This window comes from Lepidochelys kempii, chromosome 7, assembly GCF_965140265.1.
Source record: "Lepidochelys kempii isolate rLepKem1 chromosome 7, rLepKem1.hap2, whole genome shotgun sequence".
Taxonomy (NCBI): Eukaryota; Metazoa; Chordata; order Testudines; family Cheloniidae; genus Lepidochelys; species Lepidochelys kempii.
In genome coordinates, this window is record NC_133262.1 from 1,083,842 (window position 1) to 1,103,737 (window position 19,896).

General features: G+C 44.1%; 1 protein-coding gene across 4 annotated transcripts in view; it reads right to left on the bottom strand.

Moving 5' to 3' along the window:
- IHO1 (interactor of HORMAD1 1) overlaps positions 1-19,896 on the bottom strand; it is a 64,005-nt gene that overhangs the window by 32,100 nt on the left and 12,009 nt on the right. For all 4 annotated transcript variants that reach the window (XM_073350829.1, XM_073350827.1, XM_073350831.1 and 1 more), the window contains exons 2-3: positions 12,409-12,477; positions 4,040-4,214 (exon numbers count right to left, since the gene is read on the bottom strand). In XM_073350829.1, the coding sequence (XP_073206930.1) occupies positions 4,040-4,214; positions 12,409-12,464 (231 nt within the window). In that variant the 5' untranslated portion in view covers positions 12,465-12,477. The remainder of the gene's footprint in view (positions 1-4,039; positions 4,215-12,408; positions 12,478-19,896) is intronic.

Here is a 19,896-nt window from a genome sequence, read left to right on the forward strand (position 1 = left end):
ATTGCTGCCACCACCAAGCATCTAACAAATATATAATAGGGAAAGAGCCTGCTTGGAAACGTCTTTCCCCCCCAAAATCCTCCCAAACCCTACACCTCCTTTCCTGGGGAAGGCTTGACAAAAATCCTCACCAATCTGCATAGGTGAACACAGACCCAAAACCTTGGATCTTAAGCACAATGAAAAAAGCAATCAGGTTCTTAAAAGAAGAATTTGAATTGAAGAAAAAGTAAAAAGAATCACCTCTGTAAAATCAGGATGGTAAATACCTTACAGGGTAATCAGATTAAAAACATAGAGAATCTCTGTAGGCAAAACATTAAGTTCCAAAAAGACACAAAACCAGGAATATACCTTCCATTCAGCACAGCTTATTTTATCAGCCATTTAAACAAAACAGAATCTAACGCATATCTAGCTAGATTACTTATTAAGTTCTAAGACTCCATTCCTGTTCTGTTCCTGGCAAAAACCACACACAGACAGAGAGAACCTTTGTTTCTCCCCCCCTCCAGCTTTGAAAGTCTCTTGTCTCCTCATTGGTCATTTTGGTCAGGTGCCAGCGAGGTTATCCTAGCTTCTTAACCCTTTACAGGTGAAAGGGTTTTTCCTCTGGCCAGGAGGGATTTTAAAGGTGTTTACCCTTCCCTTTATATTTATGATAGCATGTAATCACCACCACAATATTCTAGCATCATACACTGGAAGCCAGTTTTTAATATGGTTCAATACGGATTTGAGGACAAGATTTTTAGTGTTTAATATTTAAGCAGCAAAAACCTCCTTCTCATCCTACAAACTTTCCAAACACTATGCTGAGCAAAATGGAATCAACTTTCCCTTAAATTTTTATTTAATCTGAATGCAAATCACACCAAATTGCCCTTTTTCATCTTGAAGAGAGAATTTCCTTTTCCATGTTGCATGAAAAGCTACTGCAACAAACTGCAGAGGGGTCAGAAAGTCTAGAACTGAATTATTGCCTTAGACCACAAAACTGGGACAATTACTCTTCGCTTATCTCTAACGACAAGTGTCCTTATTTTGATCCTTAGGTATGTACTAATGGTATAAGTGCTATCTGAGTATGAATAATACGATTGCATAGGATACTTCTATTATAAAAGCATGCGAGAAATAGCTAGAACATACAGGCTCGCTCTCTCTGAAAATCAGTGACATGTCTGCCATAATATAATGAACAGCAATGGGGTAAATACATTTTCAGTCTGTGGAAGTAAATCAGAACAACACTGGACATTCGGGTTGGTGTTCAACACATTGAAGTTGGTGTTGGCCCTGCTTTGAGCCGGGGGTTGGACTAGATGACCTGAGGTCTCTTCCAACCCTAATTTTCTATGATTCTATGATTTAATCTTTCATGAATCCATCTCTCTTCCATGAAGCCTACTGAACAGAAAGACACCATTGTCCACAGAAGGAATAACTGATATTTTAGCTTAAATGTCTGGTCTAAATGCATTTATGCTTGGAATAATTTTACATTATTTTAGTAATTAAAACAAAAAGATCAAATAAAATATTAACAGAGAATCTAACATAAATTACATGTTCTTAGCTGATCAGTCATATGCTTTTGTGACAGAGTGTATAAACCCCTCCCTGAACAAGAGGGGGTTAAGGATCAACTCTGGACTCAGGAGGCCTCACCCCTCCACTTGTGCTCAGCATGCTCAGGTTGGAAGCAGGGCTTAAAAGGCAGCCAGACAGGGCTGGCAGTCAAGGGAGAAGGATGTGCTCTGGGAGCTCCAGTAGAGACGTGGCCAGATCCCGCACCAAGCCAGGCAACAGGAAAGCTGCGGGCATCAGAGATTGGGACCAGGGCAGGAAGCCTGGAAGGAAGTGCTCCCCAGGGACAAAAGGAAGTATTTATTCACGCAACGCACAGGCAACCTGTGGAACTCTTTGCCAGAGGATGTTGTGAAGGCCACGACTATAACAGAGTTCAAAAAAGAACTAGATAAATTCATGGAGGATAGGTCCATCAATGGCTATTAGCCAGGATGGGCAGGGATGGTGTCCCTAGCCCAGGAGTGGGCAAATTTTTTGGCCCAAGGGCCACATCTGAGTATGGAAATTGTATGGTGGGCCATGAATGCTCATGGAATTGGGAGTTCGGGTGCAGGAGGGCATGAGGGCTCCGGCTGAGGGTGTAGGCTTGGGGGTGGGGCTGAGGATGAGAAGTTGGGGGTGCAGGAGAGTGCTCCAGGCTGAGACTGAGGGGTTTGGAGGGCAGGAGGGGGATCAAGGGTGGGGCAGAGGGTTGGGGCATGGGAGGGGGTCGAGGGGCAGGCTCCGGGCGGCGTTTACCTCAAGCAGCTCCCAGAAACAGTGGGAATGTCCCCTCTCCGGCTCCTATCCAGAGGCGCGTCGAGGTGGCTCTGTGCGCTGCCCTGCACACAGGCACCGCCCCTGCAGCTCCCATTGGCTGCAGTTCCCAGCCAATGGGAGTTGCGGGGGTGGCGCTTGGGGTGGGGGCAGCGTGCCGAGCCTCCTGGCTGCCCCTACACATAGGAACCGGAGTGGGGATGTGCCGCTGCTTCTGGAACCCTTGTGGAGTGGGGCAGGACCCCAACCCCGCTCCCTGGCTGGAGTGCCGGAGCGGGGCAAGCTCCTGACTCCGCTTTCCGGTGGAGCTCGAGGGCTGGAATAAAACATCTGGTGGGCCGGATGTGGCCCCCGGGCCGTAGTTTGCCCATCTCTGCCCTAGCCTCAGAAGCTGGGAATGAGCGACAGGGAATGGATCACTTGATAATTACCTGTTCATTCCCTCTGGGGCACCTGGCATTGGCCACTGTTGGCAGACAGGACACTGGGCTGGATGGACCTTTGGTCTGACCCAGTCTGGCCATTCTCATGTTTTTATGTACCTGCCTTGGTTCCACTGTCTACGGTGCCAGCTTCTGTGGTGCCAAAGCAGAGGAGCGCTTTGTCTAAGATTGTACTCTTCTCTTAACCCCATGCCTAGCAGACTTAGAGCTTCCCCTCTTGGCAGTCTGTTTCTTATGCCTCTTCTTAGGCACTCTGGACGGTGAGCAGTGTTGGGATTCAGGCACAATAGGAGGCGCACTCCTTACTGATCCTGCAGCACTTGGTGCTGAGTCTCACCAACCTGGCTCAGATGGAGGTCACAAGGCCGCCTCCATGAGTAGAAACTTTAGCCTGGCTTCATGATCTCTCTTTGTGTGAGACTTAAAGTCCCTGTAAATCTGGCAATGCTTCCCTATATGACCTTGCCAAGGCACTTTAAACAACTTGAGTGGGGGTCGCTCACGGGCATAGCCTTACTGCAGAAAATTCAGAGCTTGAAGCCCTGTGACCCAGACATCCCTCAGCACTAGGAATCGACTGAAACCCTCAGATGGGGTAACACCTAACTAACTATACTGTAACACTGATATCTGTAATAACACAGTTCCTGCATCTTCCAGTTGCCAGATGCTGGGACTGGACACCAGGAGATGGATCAACTGATAATTGCCCTGTTCTGTTCATTCTCTTTGAAGCATCTGGGATGGGCCACTGTTGGAAGGCAGGATACTGGGCTAAATAGACATTGGTCTGACCCATATGGCCATTCCTATATTCTTACTAAACTATTTACAACAAAATACATGAGTACACACTCTATTGAGAGCACTTGAAAGCAAGATGAACAGTTCGGGTTCCCCCTCAGTTCCTCCTTACCACCCAGGGACTGTCATGGTGGTAAGGAGGAACTGAGCGGGCTCGGGGTCAGCTGAGCCCTTTACACCAGTGCCACTGCTGCATGGCAGCAAAGGGCGTTCAAGTTGCCCTGACAGGTACCACTGAGGGAAAAGTTTCTGGCGACTGTGTATGTTCACACCAAGAGTGGAAGGCACATGTGCAATCACTTGAAGAAGAAACTGTACAAACATTTAGGATGATATGAGCTCTACCCTGAAGAGCTTACAGTCTTTTGAATTAATTTTGAATTGTTAATACTTCCCCACAGGTAGTACAATGCTAGCTGAGAAATTCCAAGAGTCAAACTCACATCCTGAGAGTTCTGCTGGGAGCTTTTTTGTTGTCTTGACTGTGCACTGAATTCCAGGGGCACTGGTGCTGACTGTGAGTTCTCTGGACAGAACTGGGAACCAAAGAGGAACTGGGAGTCACTGAGGCTGGAGTAATCACTAGGAGCACTGCTCCGACTGGATGATTTATTAGTCCTGAAATAATGTAGAGCAGAAAGGGAATGAACCTCAAGCAAAAATCATGACTAAGTAATGAAATAGCAAACTATTTTAGATAATTCTGTAAGTCAGTTAACCTTCAAACTTTGTGTTACAGAAAAGAAGGAAGGATAGTTCTGTGGTTAGGGAACTTGCATGGGACTTGGGAAACCCAAGTTCAATTTCCTGCCCTCCACAGACTTCCTTTGTGCCCCTGGGCAAGTCATTTAGCCTCTCTGTGCCTCAATTGTATTTCATCTGTAAAATGGAAACAACAGTAATTCTCTGTCTCATAAGGAGTGTTGCAAGAATAAATACCTCAAAAAATGGGAGGCAGAGTCTATGGTAATGATTCTGTAGGTAAATGGAGATTCGCCTGCGTGAGAGCAACGCTGTACTGTATGGCTCTCCACTTTCATTCCACAGCCCACTTCAGAAAATTGCCACTCATGGTGACACCTGTTCTACCACCACTCAGTCCTGCACTGCTGGTCATTAAACACATCCTAATGGACTACCATTAGTCAGGGGCCTACAAACCACAGTTGAAGAGTCTCTCGTTTCCTGCTAAAAGCTGACAAACATTAATTGTTTACATTTACCCTAAATGAAGAATGGCTCTTATGCCCATCAGCTTCACAGAGACTTTACCCAACACCCAGCATAACAAAAGCATAATTCCATAGTCCCACACATTCTCCAGAAAACCTCTTTCAGCCTCAAGTTATGGACACTGATACCAGAAAGGTGCCACATAAGCACCTGGACAGATAGACTTTTCCACACCTCCCTTTCCTTAATCTTGCAATGAATGGGGACACCCTTTTAAGGGGAATTCCTGAGGCAACCACTGGTTAGGGAAACACTGTCAGTGCGGTTTCAACAGAAGCACCTTGCCAGGGAGTCGGAAGGAGCTGCTAAGAACACAAGGCTGGCATGAAGGGACAGGGCCTCCACATAGATGGAACTGGCCTCTTGTTGTTCTACTATGGGAATTACAAGATTTGAAAGTGATACCTATAGGCTGAATCCATGGGGAGTGACAGACCGATGAAGTGAGCTGTAGCTCACGAAAGCTTATGCTCAAATAAATTTGTTAGTCTCTAAGGTGCCACAAGTCCTCCTTTTCTTTTTGCAGATACAGACTAACACGGCTGCTACTCTGAGACCCTGTTCTGCATTTCTGATGGAAAAAATTATGAAAAATCTCCACAAGGAGAATCTTGAAATTTCCTTCTCCTTTTCTCACTCCTGTAGATTTTCCTGCAGGCAAGGCTAGGTAGGTGGGAGACAAGTGGACTATTTCAGACAGCATTAAATATTGCATAGTTAGATCAGATGCAATCAGGGCCAAAACTCCACTATAGCTAGTCCCAAGCCTGGTTGAAAGACGAGAAGTGTTGGAAGCCAGCTGTAAAACTTTGCCAAAGAAACCCATAAAATGAGTTCTTTATGCACCCTATATGAAAACTAGGGCATTCTTCAGAAACAAAGTATAGCATCCTCATCTGAGTGTGACTGAGTGGACAGATGCGGTCAAAGAAGAAAGTCCAGAAAATAGGAATATAGGGACATTAACTAGAGAGAGTGCAGAACTGGCTTAGATGTTGATGAAAAGGAAAATGCAGATTGCCTGCATCCAAGAATCCAAATGGAAGGGAGCAAAGGCAAGAGATAAAGAGAAGGCTATAAGATACTATACTATGGTACTTTGAATAAGAGAAATTGAGTTGGTCTAGTTTTACAAAAAGTGATGTGGGATATGAGTCAGCAGTGTGCCCTTGTTGCCAAGAAGGCCAATGGCATTTTGGGATGTATAAGTAGGGGCATAGCGAGCAGATCGAGGGACGTGATCGTTCCCCTCTATTCGACATTGGTGAGGCCTCATCTGGAGTACTGTGTCCAGTTTTGGGCCCCACACTACAAGAAGGATGTGGATAAATTGGAGAGAGTCCAGCGAAGGGCAATAAAAATGATTAGGGGTCTAGAACACATGACTTATGAGGAGAGGCTGAGGGAGCTGGGATTGTTTAGTCTGCAGAGGAGAAGAATGAGGGGGGATTTGATAGCTGCTTTCAACTACCTGAAAGGGGGTTCCAAAGAGGATGGCTCTAGACTGTTCTCAATGGTAGCAGATGACAGAACGAGGAGTAACGGTCTCAAGTTGCAGTGGGGGAGGTTTAGATTGGATATTAGGAAAAACTTTTTCACTAGGGGGGTGGTGAAACACTGGAATGCGTTACCTAGGGAGGTGGTAGAATCTCCTTCCTTAGAGGTTTTTAAGGTCAGGCTTGACAAAGCCCTGGCTGGGATGATTTAACTGGGAATTGGTCCTGCTTCGAGCAGGGGGTTGGACTAGATGACCTTCTGGGGTCCCTTCCAACCCTGATATTCTATGATTCTATGAATGTATAGTGGTTGTGGATAAGATAAGTGACAGGCTAATTTTGGTGACAATGGTCACCTACGTATTATATGTTCATAAGAATCCCAAGTGGGATGTACTGAACAAGAAAAAGAGGATTTCTGGGGAGAAATGGACACTGTTGTACAAAATGTGAGAAAGAAAGAATCATAATTGGAGCCAACCTTAATGGTCACATGAGGAAAGCTGATAAATACCTCAAAAGGTACCATGGCAGCCATGGATATGGACATAGGAACAAGGGAGGGAAAACTATCTTACAGTACACACAGGCATATGATTTGGTAACTGTTAATACATTTTTCATTAAGAAGAAAACATCTGACTATTTAGAAGAGTGGTAGCATAAGGATGCAGACAGATTACTTCCTGATAACTCAAGCTGAGCTGAAGAACATCAAAAACTGAACGGTCATACCGTGGAAAGCTAGGCAACTGAACATAGAATGCTAGTTCTTGACTATGGATACATACTGTACATAGGAAGAAGACAGTCCAAAGCAGTAGAAAGAAAAGGAGGACTTGTGGCACCTTAGAGACTAACAAATTTATTTGAGCATAAGCTTTCGTGAGATTCATCAGATGCAATAGAGAAAACCTAGTGGTAAAAGCTTAATGAAGTTAGCAAGGAGATTACAACAGAATTATTGCAGAAAAACTCTTTAGAAGGGTTAAGAGAAGTTACAGAATCATATTGCAAGCAAAATTCAAGAATGCGCAATGAACCTGCTTGGTAAAAAATAAAAAACAAACAAAAGAGAGGCTTTTCCCCCAGTGAGATCTGGTGGTTGAATGAGACAGTAGAAGAGGCTGTAAAGGAAAAGACAAAGTGTTTTAGACTTCAGCATGCAACACTGCAACAGCAGTATTTTCAGAACTATAAAAAAAAGTCAAAAAGCTCGAGGTGGTAGCCACTAAGGCTAAAGCTATGGAAGGCTTTTATGCCTGTCTTAAAATGAAGGACAATAAAGAAATAGACACACTGGCAAAGACCCATGATAAGAGAACTAATGACATTGATCTCACCAAAGTCACTAAAGATTAAAGTGGAAATATGTTAATCAGTGAGATCCAGATTGAGGAAAGATGGAGAAATTATGTTGAAAGATTTATGAATGAAGGGAATTCAAGAGAACCATGCTGTAGGATAAAACCAAACCAGGATCTGGTGGCACCTGTTCTAGAAGTTGCAGAAACATTGAGCAATATGAAAAATAAGAAAACTCTTGGCCTTGATGGGCATACCAGCAGAAGTATGGAAGTGCCTGGGGCAAGTAGGCATGAATATACTGACACAACTGTTTAATTTCATCATGAGGACTGAGAAGATGCCTGATACCTGGAAAAAGAATACATTACCAATCTTTAAGAGAAAAGGAGGCATAGAAAAAGACTGTGGTAACTTCCGCGGGCATTAAACTCATGAGCCACGTGATGAAGATATGAGAAAAAGTTATTGATAAGAGACTATGAAGAGAAGTAAAGGTCAGTGACAATCAGTTTGTATTTGTGCCAGACAAGTCGATAATGGATGTAATCTTTGTATTCACATAGCTTGTACACAAATATAAATAAAAGAGGAAAATCCTGCACATAGTATTCATCAAAAGTTGAGAAGGCTTATGACCACATTCTGAGAGCAGTCATCTGGTGTTATATGGGAAGGAAAGTGGTCGCTGAAGACTATGTCAGACTTGTTCAGGACATATTTGAAGGTGTTGTTACCACAGTTAGAAGCCCATGCAGAGAAACTGAACAGTTTCTAGTAAGAGTCGGAATACAGCAAGGGTCAGCACTAAGCCCCTTTTTGTTCACATGCTCAATACACTTACAGAAAACATCCAGAGAGTGGCACCCTGGTGCATGCTTTTTGCAGATGATGTAGTGCTCATGGGGGATAGCAAAGAGGAAGTGAAAGAAGATTTAGAGAGATGAAGGTGTGTACTTGAATGAAATGGCATGAACATAATCAGAAATAAAACTGTAGATTCAAAAGATACCTTGCAGGAAGACAAAGAGACTAAGTCTGGGGGGCCATGCACTACCAAAGGTACAGAAATTCGGGTACCTCGGTTTGATAGGGCAGGATACTAGTGAACTCAATGACTAAAATATAAGCCGAACAGAAAAGGCATGGCCTAAATGGAGAGAAGTGAGTGGTGTGATCCGCAGCAGGTATTCTCCTACCAACTTGAGAAGTGAGATCTACAAGAGAATTAGGCCTGTACTTTTGGACGGCTTCGAATGCTGGGCACCGAGGAAGAGACAGGAGCAGATTTTGAATACAATAGAAATGGAAATGTTAAGACTGATGCTTGGAGCTATAAGAATGGACGATGTTGGGAACAAATGAATTAGGGGAAGTGTTAAGGTGGCACCAATTATAGAAAAGCTGAGGGAATCCAGGCTTAGATGGCTTGAGCATGTGAAAAGGAGATTGGAAGAATATATAGGAAACTGGGTGCTACAATCACAGGCATACCTTACACCTTAACTGGGTGTTACAATCACAGGCCCACCTCACAATCACAGGCGCCAGCTTCCAACTTTCCTTAGGGGTGCTCAACCCCGGCTCAGCCCCAGGCCCCACCCCTATTCCACCCCATCCCCCAAACCCTCACTTCGCCCTGCCTCTTCCTGCCTCCACTCTGCCCCAGGCCCCGCCCCCCACTCCACCCCTTCCCCCAAGGCCCCACTCCGCCCTGCCCCTTCATGCTCAGTTCCACCCACTCCCCAGAGTTCACCCTATTCCCCCTCCTTCCCAGCACGTCCTGCATGCGGCGGAAGAAGCTGATCCACTGTGAGCAGGAGGCACTGGGAGGGAGGGGGAGGAGTTGATCGGCAGGGCCTCCAGTGGACGTGAGGTGCTGGTGGGGGGGGGCAGGGACAGCAGCTTGGATACTACAGTGCAAATAAGTGATGGTCACATAAACACCACCCTATACCGGAAATCTACTGACCGCTATACTTACCTACATGCCTTCAGCTCTCACCCAGACCACACCACACGATCCATTGTTTACAGCCAAGCCCTAAGATACCACTGCATTTGCTCCAATCCCTCAGACAGAGACAAACACCTACAAGATCTTTATCAAGCATTCTTAAAACTACAATACCCACCTGGAGAAGTGAGGAAACAAAATGACAGAACGAGACAGGTATCCAGAAGTCACCTACTACAGAACAGGCCCAACAAGGAAAATAACAGAACACCACTGGCCATCATGTACAGCCCCCAGCTAAAACCTCTCCAGCACATCATCAACAATCTACAAGACCTTGGGAAGCAGGCCAGCCCTCAGTTACAGAAAGCCCCCTAGCCTGAAGCAAATACTCACCAGCAACTACATACCACACCACAGACACACTAACCCAGGAACCAATCCCTGTAACAAACCCCGTTGTCTACTCTGTCCCCATATCTACTCTAGCGACACCATCTTAGGACCCAACCACATCAGCCACACCATCAGAGGCTCATTCACCTGCACATCTACTAATGTGACATATGCCATCATGTGCCAGCAATGCCCCTCTGCCATGTACATTGGCCAAACCAGACAGTCTCTACATAAAAGAATAAATGGACACAAATCAGACATCAGGAATGGTAACATACAAAAGCTAGTAGGAGAATACTTCAATCTCCCTGGACATTCAAGAACAGATTTAAAAGTAGCCATCCTTCAACAAAAAAACTTCAAAAACAGAATTCAAAGAGAAATTGCAGAGCTACAATTCATTTGCAAACTTAACACCATTAATTTGGGCTTGAATAGGGCCTGGGAGTGGCTGGCTCACTACAAAAGCAATTTTCCCTCTCTTGGTATTGACACCTCCTCATCAATTATTGGGAGTGGACCACATCCACCCTGACTGAATTGGCCTTGTCAACACTGGTTCTCCACTTGTAAGGTAACTCCCTTCTCTTCATGTGCCAGTATATTTATGCCTGTATCTGTAATTTTCACTCCAGGCCTCTGAAGAAGTGGGTTTTTTATGTACGAAAGCTTATGCCCAAATAAATCTATTAGTCATTAAGGTGCCACCGGACTCCTCGTTGTTTTTGTGGATACAGACTAACACGGCTACCCCTCTGATAGTGGAATGGAAAGTTAATCACCATATGATATGATTATATCATCTGGCTTTTTCTCAATTATAGAGCCGAAGTATTTCATAGAATCATAGAATCATAGAATATCAGGGTTGGAAGGGACCCCAGAAGGTCATCTAGTCCAACCCCCTGCTCGAAGCAGGACCAATTCCCAGTTAAATCATCCCAGCCAGGGCTTTGTCAAGCCTGACCTTAAAAACCTCTAAGGAAGGAGATTCCACCACCTCCCTAGATAACGCATTCCAGTGTATTTATTGAACTCTTCTGCCTCACTGACAATTCTACCAATTCCATCTAGTAATGGATTAATACCATTATTAGTATTAATTTTGTTCCTAATATATTTAAACTCTTAAGGTCCTTAACTTTACTGACCACGGATTTTCAACTTGTAAGAAATTGAGAAGGAAAGCAAAAGGACACAATTCAGAGCTTCCAATTTCTACCAACTTTTCTAGATCTAGACTTTTCTGACGACAACACTCTTATCAATGAAGATGCCAACGGACCACAAAAATGCACAAATCAAGTAAAAGTAGTAATGGAGAAGACAGGTTTGAGATACAGTGCAAAGAAATGTAAAGTCATGTTAATGGGGACTAGAGGGACAGAAATCAAAACTGAAGAGACTAATGAAGAAGTCAGAAAAATTACTGGACAAGGCACCCGCTCACAAATAATCTATAAAAGAAGACATCAGTGGCTGGAGCATGTGCTGAGAATGGAAAAAGACCGCTTACCAAATTCTGCCCTCGAATGGAAGCCAGAAAACACATGAAGAAAGAGAGGAAGGCTGTGAATAACATGGAAACGAACAGTTCTGAACGACATCAAGTACTTCAACATGAAATGGGAAGATTTGGAGAGAAGGGCAGTTGACAAGCAGGGATGGCAAATGTGGATAGCCCAATGAACAGAAAAGCCTGGGATGGACTAAGGTCTAAGATTGTACTTAATACGCTTCAAGATGTAATGCATAATGACTGGTTTCAGAGTAGCAGCCGTGTTAGTCTGTATCCGCAAAAAGAAAAGGAGGACTTGTGGCACCTTAGAGACTAACAAATTTATTTGAGCATAAGCTTTCGAGAGCTAGTGAGTTGTAGCTCACGAAACCTTATGCTCTAATAAATTTGTTAGTCTCTAAGGTTAGTCTCTAAGTCTTCCTTTTCTTTTTTCAAGGTGTAAATAACACAGAGGAAATCACAGATAAGACACACAAAGCCACCAATAATTTTATCTGGCAGTAAAACATTTTCTTATGTGTTTTAATGTTTTCTCAAGTAAAATTAGAACACAGTATTACATCAGTGCTTCTGTAAGCACAGCTATTTTAGACTTTTTCATAAAGATCCTCAAATTCAGTAGCATAAGTCTAAGTTGTACTGATATATCACACCAAATAACAGTCATATCAGCTCCTTAACTGGAGACCTGCTAATGACCTCTGGAATAAACGTCAGGAAAATCAGGATGTCAGCAGACAATGTTTCCAGTTTATTTCACTTAGTTCTGCAAAGGGCAGTTTAAATAACTTTTACTGCAAATTAATGGGATCAGGTACTCAATCTTTTAGCTAAATACAGCCAGTAGGCTATCATGATTATTTGACCATTATAAACATAACAACAAAACCCAAAACCACTTACCTTGTGGCTGTGGGAGTACTGAACATCTCTTTGATATTCCAGACATTAAAATTCATTTTTTATTCTTATCTATTAAAAATGAAGGAAAATACATTAGGATGGTCATCAATTAGCTTTTTTCCACTAACATGCAAGTAACTGCTGCATCCCGAGGACACAAATTTTAACAGCTATATCTCTGTCAAACTGTCAATGATGCATTGCTATAAGACATTCCCTCTAATTCAGGTTGTTGTTGTTTTTTTAAACCAGCATAGCCTTTCTTGACTGTGGATTTTTGGGCATCTCGTAAAATATTCTTAAACAATTCTCAATTATCGTTCACATTTTTCTGTTCAAGTTCTCTCCCCCAGCTGATCTGGCTCATAATTGCTTTCAGCTTTGTAAAAATTGGCTCTTCAAGAGCACCAACTATACACTTTATTTGTTTAGGATTTACATTTACATACAATAAATGTATTGAGCTGTTCTTAATTTGTAATCAAAGAGGTTCTAGGGCTCAAGCAAGTAGGGACTGGGGCTAACTACTGTGGGTAAACTTAAGCATTCCCTGAATTAAAGTTTATCTTCACCTTCTGTAAAACTTTCAAACTCAACCAACTTGTGAGATACGTTAAACAAGCGTTCAAAGCAGAATTCTGATTTTAGAGCTGCAGCTTCAGCTGGGGTTTTGGAAACCTCTGCTTATTTGTGTTTTGCCAGACATGGAGCACTGTGTAGATGAAGGAGCCCTCAGGTTTTCTTGGAAGTTAACAAGCCTTGGGAGTCTTTCAAACCAAGTCACTCTGCAGATGAATCACGTATGTCAAAAGGCACCACACTACTCACAGACAGTACTGAGCTCTGTGCAGATAACAAGCGTATTGTGCTAAGCATCCAAGTTTGTCACCTCTATAAATGAAGCTGAAGCAACCCTATTTTCCAATCCATCCCAAACTCAATATGAATACTTTATTTTTATCTTACATTAATTTATTTTTAACTTCCCTTCTCAAAATCTCCATCACTGTAGGTAATACCACTATTCTCACTGTTATCCAGGCTTCCAACCTAAGGGTACGTCTACAATACAAAATTATTTCAAAATCATTCTATTCGAATTTTCGGAAGCTATTTTATACATTCGGTCTTCTGTGTCCCCACTAAAGCGCATGAGTTCGGCAGATTGCGTCCACAGTACCAAGGCTAACATCGAATGTCGGAGTGGTGCACTGTGAGTAGCTATCCCACCGTTCCCGCAGTCCCCGCCGCCCACTGGAATTCTAGGTTAAGCTCCCAGTGGGGCAAAAACATTCTCGCGGGTGTTTCTGGGTGTGTGTCGTCTTCAAGCTACAGTAGACAATCGTTACGTGCCTTTTTGGCGTGCAGACGCCATACTGCTTTCAGCAGACGGTGCACCACTGCTCTCTTGCTACTATGAATCCACCTCAACTCTGCTCGGCCATCGTGAGCCGAGCAGCACAGTTTCTGCCGCCAACTTTGCTCTCCCCCTCTTGCCACGCTTCCGGGCTTCTCCATGTTGTCTGTCCTGGGCTCCCACCTCTGTGAAAGCTACAGAAGACAACCATTTTCAGCCTTTGTTCGGCTACCGTGAACCAAACAGCACAGCTTCCGCTCCCACTCTGCTCTCCTACCTTTCGCACCCTTTTTCCAGGATTACCTGTGCAGGCGCCATAGCCATGGAGCCTGCTCAGATCTCTGCTGCAGTTTTGACCATTGTAAATACCTCGCGCACTATCCAGCAGTATGCGCAGTACCTGCAAAACCGGGCGAGGAAGCGACGACAGCGCGATTACTATACTGATGAGGACATAGACACAGACGGCACGGCATGTGGCAAGTGGGATATCATGGTACTGTTGGGCCAGGTTCATGCCGTGGAACGCTGATTCTGGGCCCGGGAAACAAGCACAGACTGGGTAGGACCGCATAGTGTTGCGGGTATGGGATGATTCCCAGAGGCTGCAAAACTTTCATATGCATAGGGCCACTTTCATGGAACTTTGTGACTTGCTGTCCCCTGCCCTGAAGTGCAAAGACACCAAAATTAGAGCAGCCCTCACGGTTGAGAAGCAAGTGGCCATAGCCCACTGGAAGCTTGCAATGCCCAACAGCTACCGGTCAGTCAGGAATCACTTTGGAGTGGGCAGATCTACCGTGGGGGCTGCTGTGCTGCAAGTAGCCAGCGCAATCATTGACCAGCTGCTATCAAGGGTAGTGACTTTGGGAAATGTGCAGACCATTGTGGATGGCTTTAACGCGCTGGGGTTCCCTAACTGCGGCGGGGCGATAGACGGAACACATATCCCTATCTTGGCCCTGGAACACCGGGGCGGCCAGTACATAAACTGCAAGGGGTACTTTTCCATGGTGCTGCAAGCACTGATGGATCACAAGGGATGTTTCACCAACATCAAAGTGGGATGGCCGGGAAAGGTACCTGACGCTCGCATCTTCAGGAACTCTGGTCTGTTTGAACAGCTGCAGGAAAGGACTTACTTCCCAGACCAGAAAATTACTGTTGGGGATGTTGAAATGCCTATAGTGATCCTCGGGGACCCAGCCTACCCTGTAATGCCATGGGTCATGAAGCTGTACACAGGCACTCTGGACAGTAGTAAGGAGCAGTTCAACTATAGGCTGAGCAAGTGCAGAATGGTGGTAGAATGTGCGTTTGGATGTTTGAAAGCGTGCTGGCGCAGTTTACTGACTTGGTTAGATCTCAGCACAACCAATATTCCAATTGTAATTGCTGCTTGTTGTGTGCTCCACAATATCTGAGAGAGCAAGGGGGAGACGTTTATAGCGGGGTGGGAGGTTGAGCCAACTCACCTGGCAGCCAGTTTCGCATAGCCAGACAACAGGGCGATTAGAAGAGCGCAGCAGGGTGTGCTGCACATCAGAGAAGCTTTGAAAGCCAGCTTCATGACTGGCCAGCGTAAGGTGTGACAGTTGTGTTTGTTTCTCTTAAAGTTACCTGCCCCCTATATATGTGTGTGTATATATATATATGAAAGGAAATAAAGTCCCAATTGTTTAAAAAACGTTCTTTATTATTTGTTGCACAAAACATTGAGAGAAATCAGAAGCTAGACGGGGGGGGGTATTGGGTTGGGGGGAGGAGGAGGAGGGAAGGACAAGTCCAGAAACCAAATCTAAATTTAGGATATGCCAGCTTTCTGCTGCTTGTGCAATCCTCTGGGGTTGACTGTGTGGGTCCCTGTAGCCTCTCCGCCCTGTGTTCTTGGGCGTCTGGGTGAGGAGGCTATGGAACTTGGGGAGGTGGCAGGGTGGTTATTCAGGGGCTGCAGGAGCAGCCTGTGGTCTTGCTGCCTTTCCCACATTAGATCCACCATATAGCGGAGCATGTCAGTTTGCTCCCCCATGAGCTTGACCATAGCATCCTGCGCCTACTCTCATCGCGCGCGTCCCTCCTCTCTTTGTGTTCATGTAACGCTTACGTGACTCCGTAATTGTTTGCCTCCACACGTTCAACTGGGCCCTATCAGTGTGGGAGGACTGCTTGAGCTCGGCAAACATGTTGTCCTGAGTTCGTTTTTTCCACCTTCTAATCTGGACCAGACTCTGGGATGGAGTAGATAGGGGCCGCGTTGAAACATTTGCACCTGCTGCAGGAGGAGAAAAAGGGAGGGTAGTATTTTAAAAGATACATTTTAGAGAACAAAGGGACACTGTTTCTCAGTGAAACAGAAAGAAAAGGAGTACTTGTGGCACCTTAGAGACTAACCAATTTATTTGAGCATGAGCTTTAAGCTCATGCTCAAATAAATTGGTTAGTCTCTAAGGTGCCACAAGTACTCCTTTTCTTTTTGCGAATACAGACTAACACGGCTGTTACTCTGAAACCTATCAGTGAAACAGGCAATTCATAGTACACAGCACATGTTCTTTCTGTTCAAGGTCGCATTTTGCCTCTTATACTGAAGTGCCTGCCACTTTGGTGTGAGTAAGCTATCTCATGTAGCCAAGCAACAGAATTCAGCCTGCAGGCAGCCTGCAGGCGCTCTGGGATGATCGCTTCATACAACACCCTCCCTCCCACCCCCACCCCCCACACACCCCCACCCCCCGCAAGGCTCCAATGAGACTCTGAGCAGGGATGAGCCCTTTAAACTAAACGCGAACAGCCCAGCGCGGCTGGGTTTCCCCCCTCCCCCCATGGCGTGGCTTCGATCAAGCTCTCACTCACCAGAAGTGCCTTTTCCAGGGTCATGGTCCAGGAGCATGCTTTGGGAGTAGGGGGAGGCTACTGGCTCCAGCATTAAGAATAGTTTCTGGCTAGCAGGGAAAACAGATTCCCCACTTGTTGCCTGTGCACTGTCCTCCTCCTCCTCTTCGTCCTCCAAAAACTTATCCTCCTCGCTCCGTGCTACTCCCCCCTTGCAGGTGTCCACGGACAGTGGTGGAGTAGTGGTGTCGTCACCCGCCATAATTGCATGCAGCTCATGGTAGAAGTGGCATGTATGGGGCTGTGACCCAGAGTGCCCGTTCGCCTCCCTGGCTTTTTGGTACGCTTGCCTGAGCTCCTCGATTTTTGTACGACACTGTTCTGTGTCCCTGCAGTAGCTTCTTTCCGTTATGGCCCTGGACACTTTAGTGTATGTATCTGCGTTCCTTTTTTTGGAACGTAGTTCTGCCATAACAGATTCATCTCCCCAACATGCAATGAGATCCAGTACCTCCCATTCGTACCATGCTGGAGCTTGTCAGTGAATCCGGGACTGTGTGGTCTCTTGTGATGGTGGACTGTGCTGATGGTCACCAGTGATGGTGGACTGTGCTGATGGTTGCCTGTGATGGTGGTGACCAAACAGGAAATTCAAAAGTTCCTGAGGCTTTTACTGCCTATCTGGCTAATGCATCAGAGTTCAGAGTGTTGACCAGAACAGTCACAAGGGAGCATGCTGGGATAGCTCCCGGAGGCCAATATCGTTGAATTGCGTCCACAGTACCTGTAATCCGGAACTGCGATCTCGATTTTAGCGCTACTCCACTTGCCGAGGTGGAGTACAGAAATTGGAGTAAAGAGCCCTTTAAATAAAAAAAACTGGTTTGGTTGTGTGGAAAGAACCAGTTTTTTCGAGGTAACTCGGCTAATTCAGAAATAAACCGCGTACTGTAGACCAGGCCTTAGTGTCAGTCAACTCCCTGCTCTCCTATCTCACTTCTATGGTGTCACCAAATCCTGTCAATTCTTTTTCTGTAACATCTTTAAAAATATATATTTCTTTCAATCCCCCTGGCTAAAATGCTTGTCAATGCTTTGGTCATCTCCAGGCTTGATTAATGCAATCTCCTCTTCTTGCATGTCTGCCTGTTCCCTCTGTCCCCTCCACTGTATTCAGAACACCACAGACAAAATAATCTTCCTCTTCTGCCATTTAGACCATATCACTCTTTTCTTCAAATATCTATAAACACTTCTAAAACCATAGAATATATCACCATTTCTATCACTGCAATATGAATGCACTGTAGAGAATAAAGAAGGTCCAAACAACTGGCCACTCAGTTCTCCATACTACTCAGTGTTACCATAAACCACTAATTCTGAGCACAAAACTAGTTCTTCATCTTGCCCTTGGTTTAGTTATGGGCTGTTATTTTGGATCTTCTGCTCACTTGGGAAACGCTGTGGCAAAGGGGTCTTATCAGAAGGCTCTGCCTGCTGCTGCACCCTTGAATCTGTATCTGACTCTGCTAAATGTAGTGTGCTTGATGATGATGTTTGCGTTGGTTACTGTCAGCGAGTCAGTATTTAAGATAGTGTGGCCCTATTCTATTGAGAGTTTTGTAAATTAATACCAGACCCACGATGCAGATCTAGCACTGGATGGAGAACCAGTGCAAGCTGCAAAGAACAGGCATTGTTTTTCTCCTTTGACTTTCCCTACTTAAGAAGCTAGGAGACCAATCCTCAGAAGAGGAGTAAATTACTCTGATCTCACTTTTGTGTGAACCTGGATTAACTCCGTTAATATAAATGGAAATACACTAGTGTCAGTGAGATCAGAAACTGGCATAAGAATCCCACTTTATGTATTGTATTTATATCCGGCAGTAGAGATCTTTAAATGTTTCTGCATGGCATTTCTTTTTGTTTATTTGTGTCTCTATATAATTTTAAAGAGACATTATACCAAAAAAAAGGTAATTTGCTGATTTTTAATTTATATGCAGGCTATCAGAGAGCTAGGTTCCATGACAGCTGATTTTGTAATATTGAGGTACCTTCAGTTTGGATTAGAACACAGGTTTTTGAGAACTGAGGAATTCTATGTATAAAGACTATGCCACTAACATCCCCTGCATTTGTGAAGCCCAGTATATGCATGAGTTAATATAGTTAACTTGGCAGGCGCATTTGAATTGCACAAATGATCACGATTAAAGCTAGCTAAATATATTTTAAAATATAAATATATCCAAATATTTGTTCAAACAAAGAACTGAGTTTGTGTCAGCTGTGTAATCTCTCCTTTTGCATTCACTTTTTTGTGAACATTCTAGTGAATGAGTCACTGACTGGAATGGTGACAGGTTTCAGAGTGGTAGCCGTGTTAGTCTGTATCAGCAAAAAGATCAAGGAGTACTTGTGGCACCTTCGAGACTAACAAATTTATTTGGGCATAAGCTTTCATGGGCTAAAACCCATGTCATTGGATGCATGCAGTGGGTTTTAGCCCACGAAAGCTTATGCCCAAATAAATTTGTTAGTCTCGAAGGTGCCACAAGTACTCCTCATTTTTTTACTGACTGGAATGCTCGCTAATAAGCTCTAACAATTCAGTTTTTGAAAATATTAAGAATTGCTGAATGAAATTCTCTGGCCAGTTCATACAGGAGATCAGACTATATGATCATAAAAATCTATGAATTTATTAAGAGAACATTTGCAGAATATTGTTTTTAGTTTTAAAAAAAGTCACGAGTTTTGCCCTGGAAACTAGCACTGATTGGGAAATGACTCCCCCCTTCATGAAAGTTTCACAAAAGCAAAATATTTTGTTTTTTTCTTTATTGGTACATTTTAACTGAAATCCCGAAGCACCAAATTGCTTGGTTTTTCAGCAACCCAAGTTTATTGCTTTTCTGACAAAACCAAATAAAAAAAAAAAACCACCATTTTTCCTCACTAAAATTTTCATTGTCAGAAAGCCATTTTCCACTGAAAAATGTTTTAAAAGAAAATTTCAGTCAGCTCTCTAATGAACATCTGATTCTGTGTCCAATCAAAATTAATCAACACCTCAAATATGGAGTATCTGGGGGAAAAAACTGCTTACAGTCTACAGGTCATAAATTATTCACAGAATATTCAGAGAATAATTTTCAATAATGAATACATTTTTGAGGAGCTGGCTGCACACAATTCACAAATAGAAAAGGATAGATTCATTGAATAAATTACTGCTACAAATTATTTGCTCAGTTTTACTCAAGACATTGACCTTCTCATGGAATTTA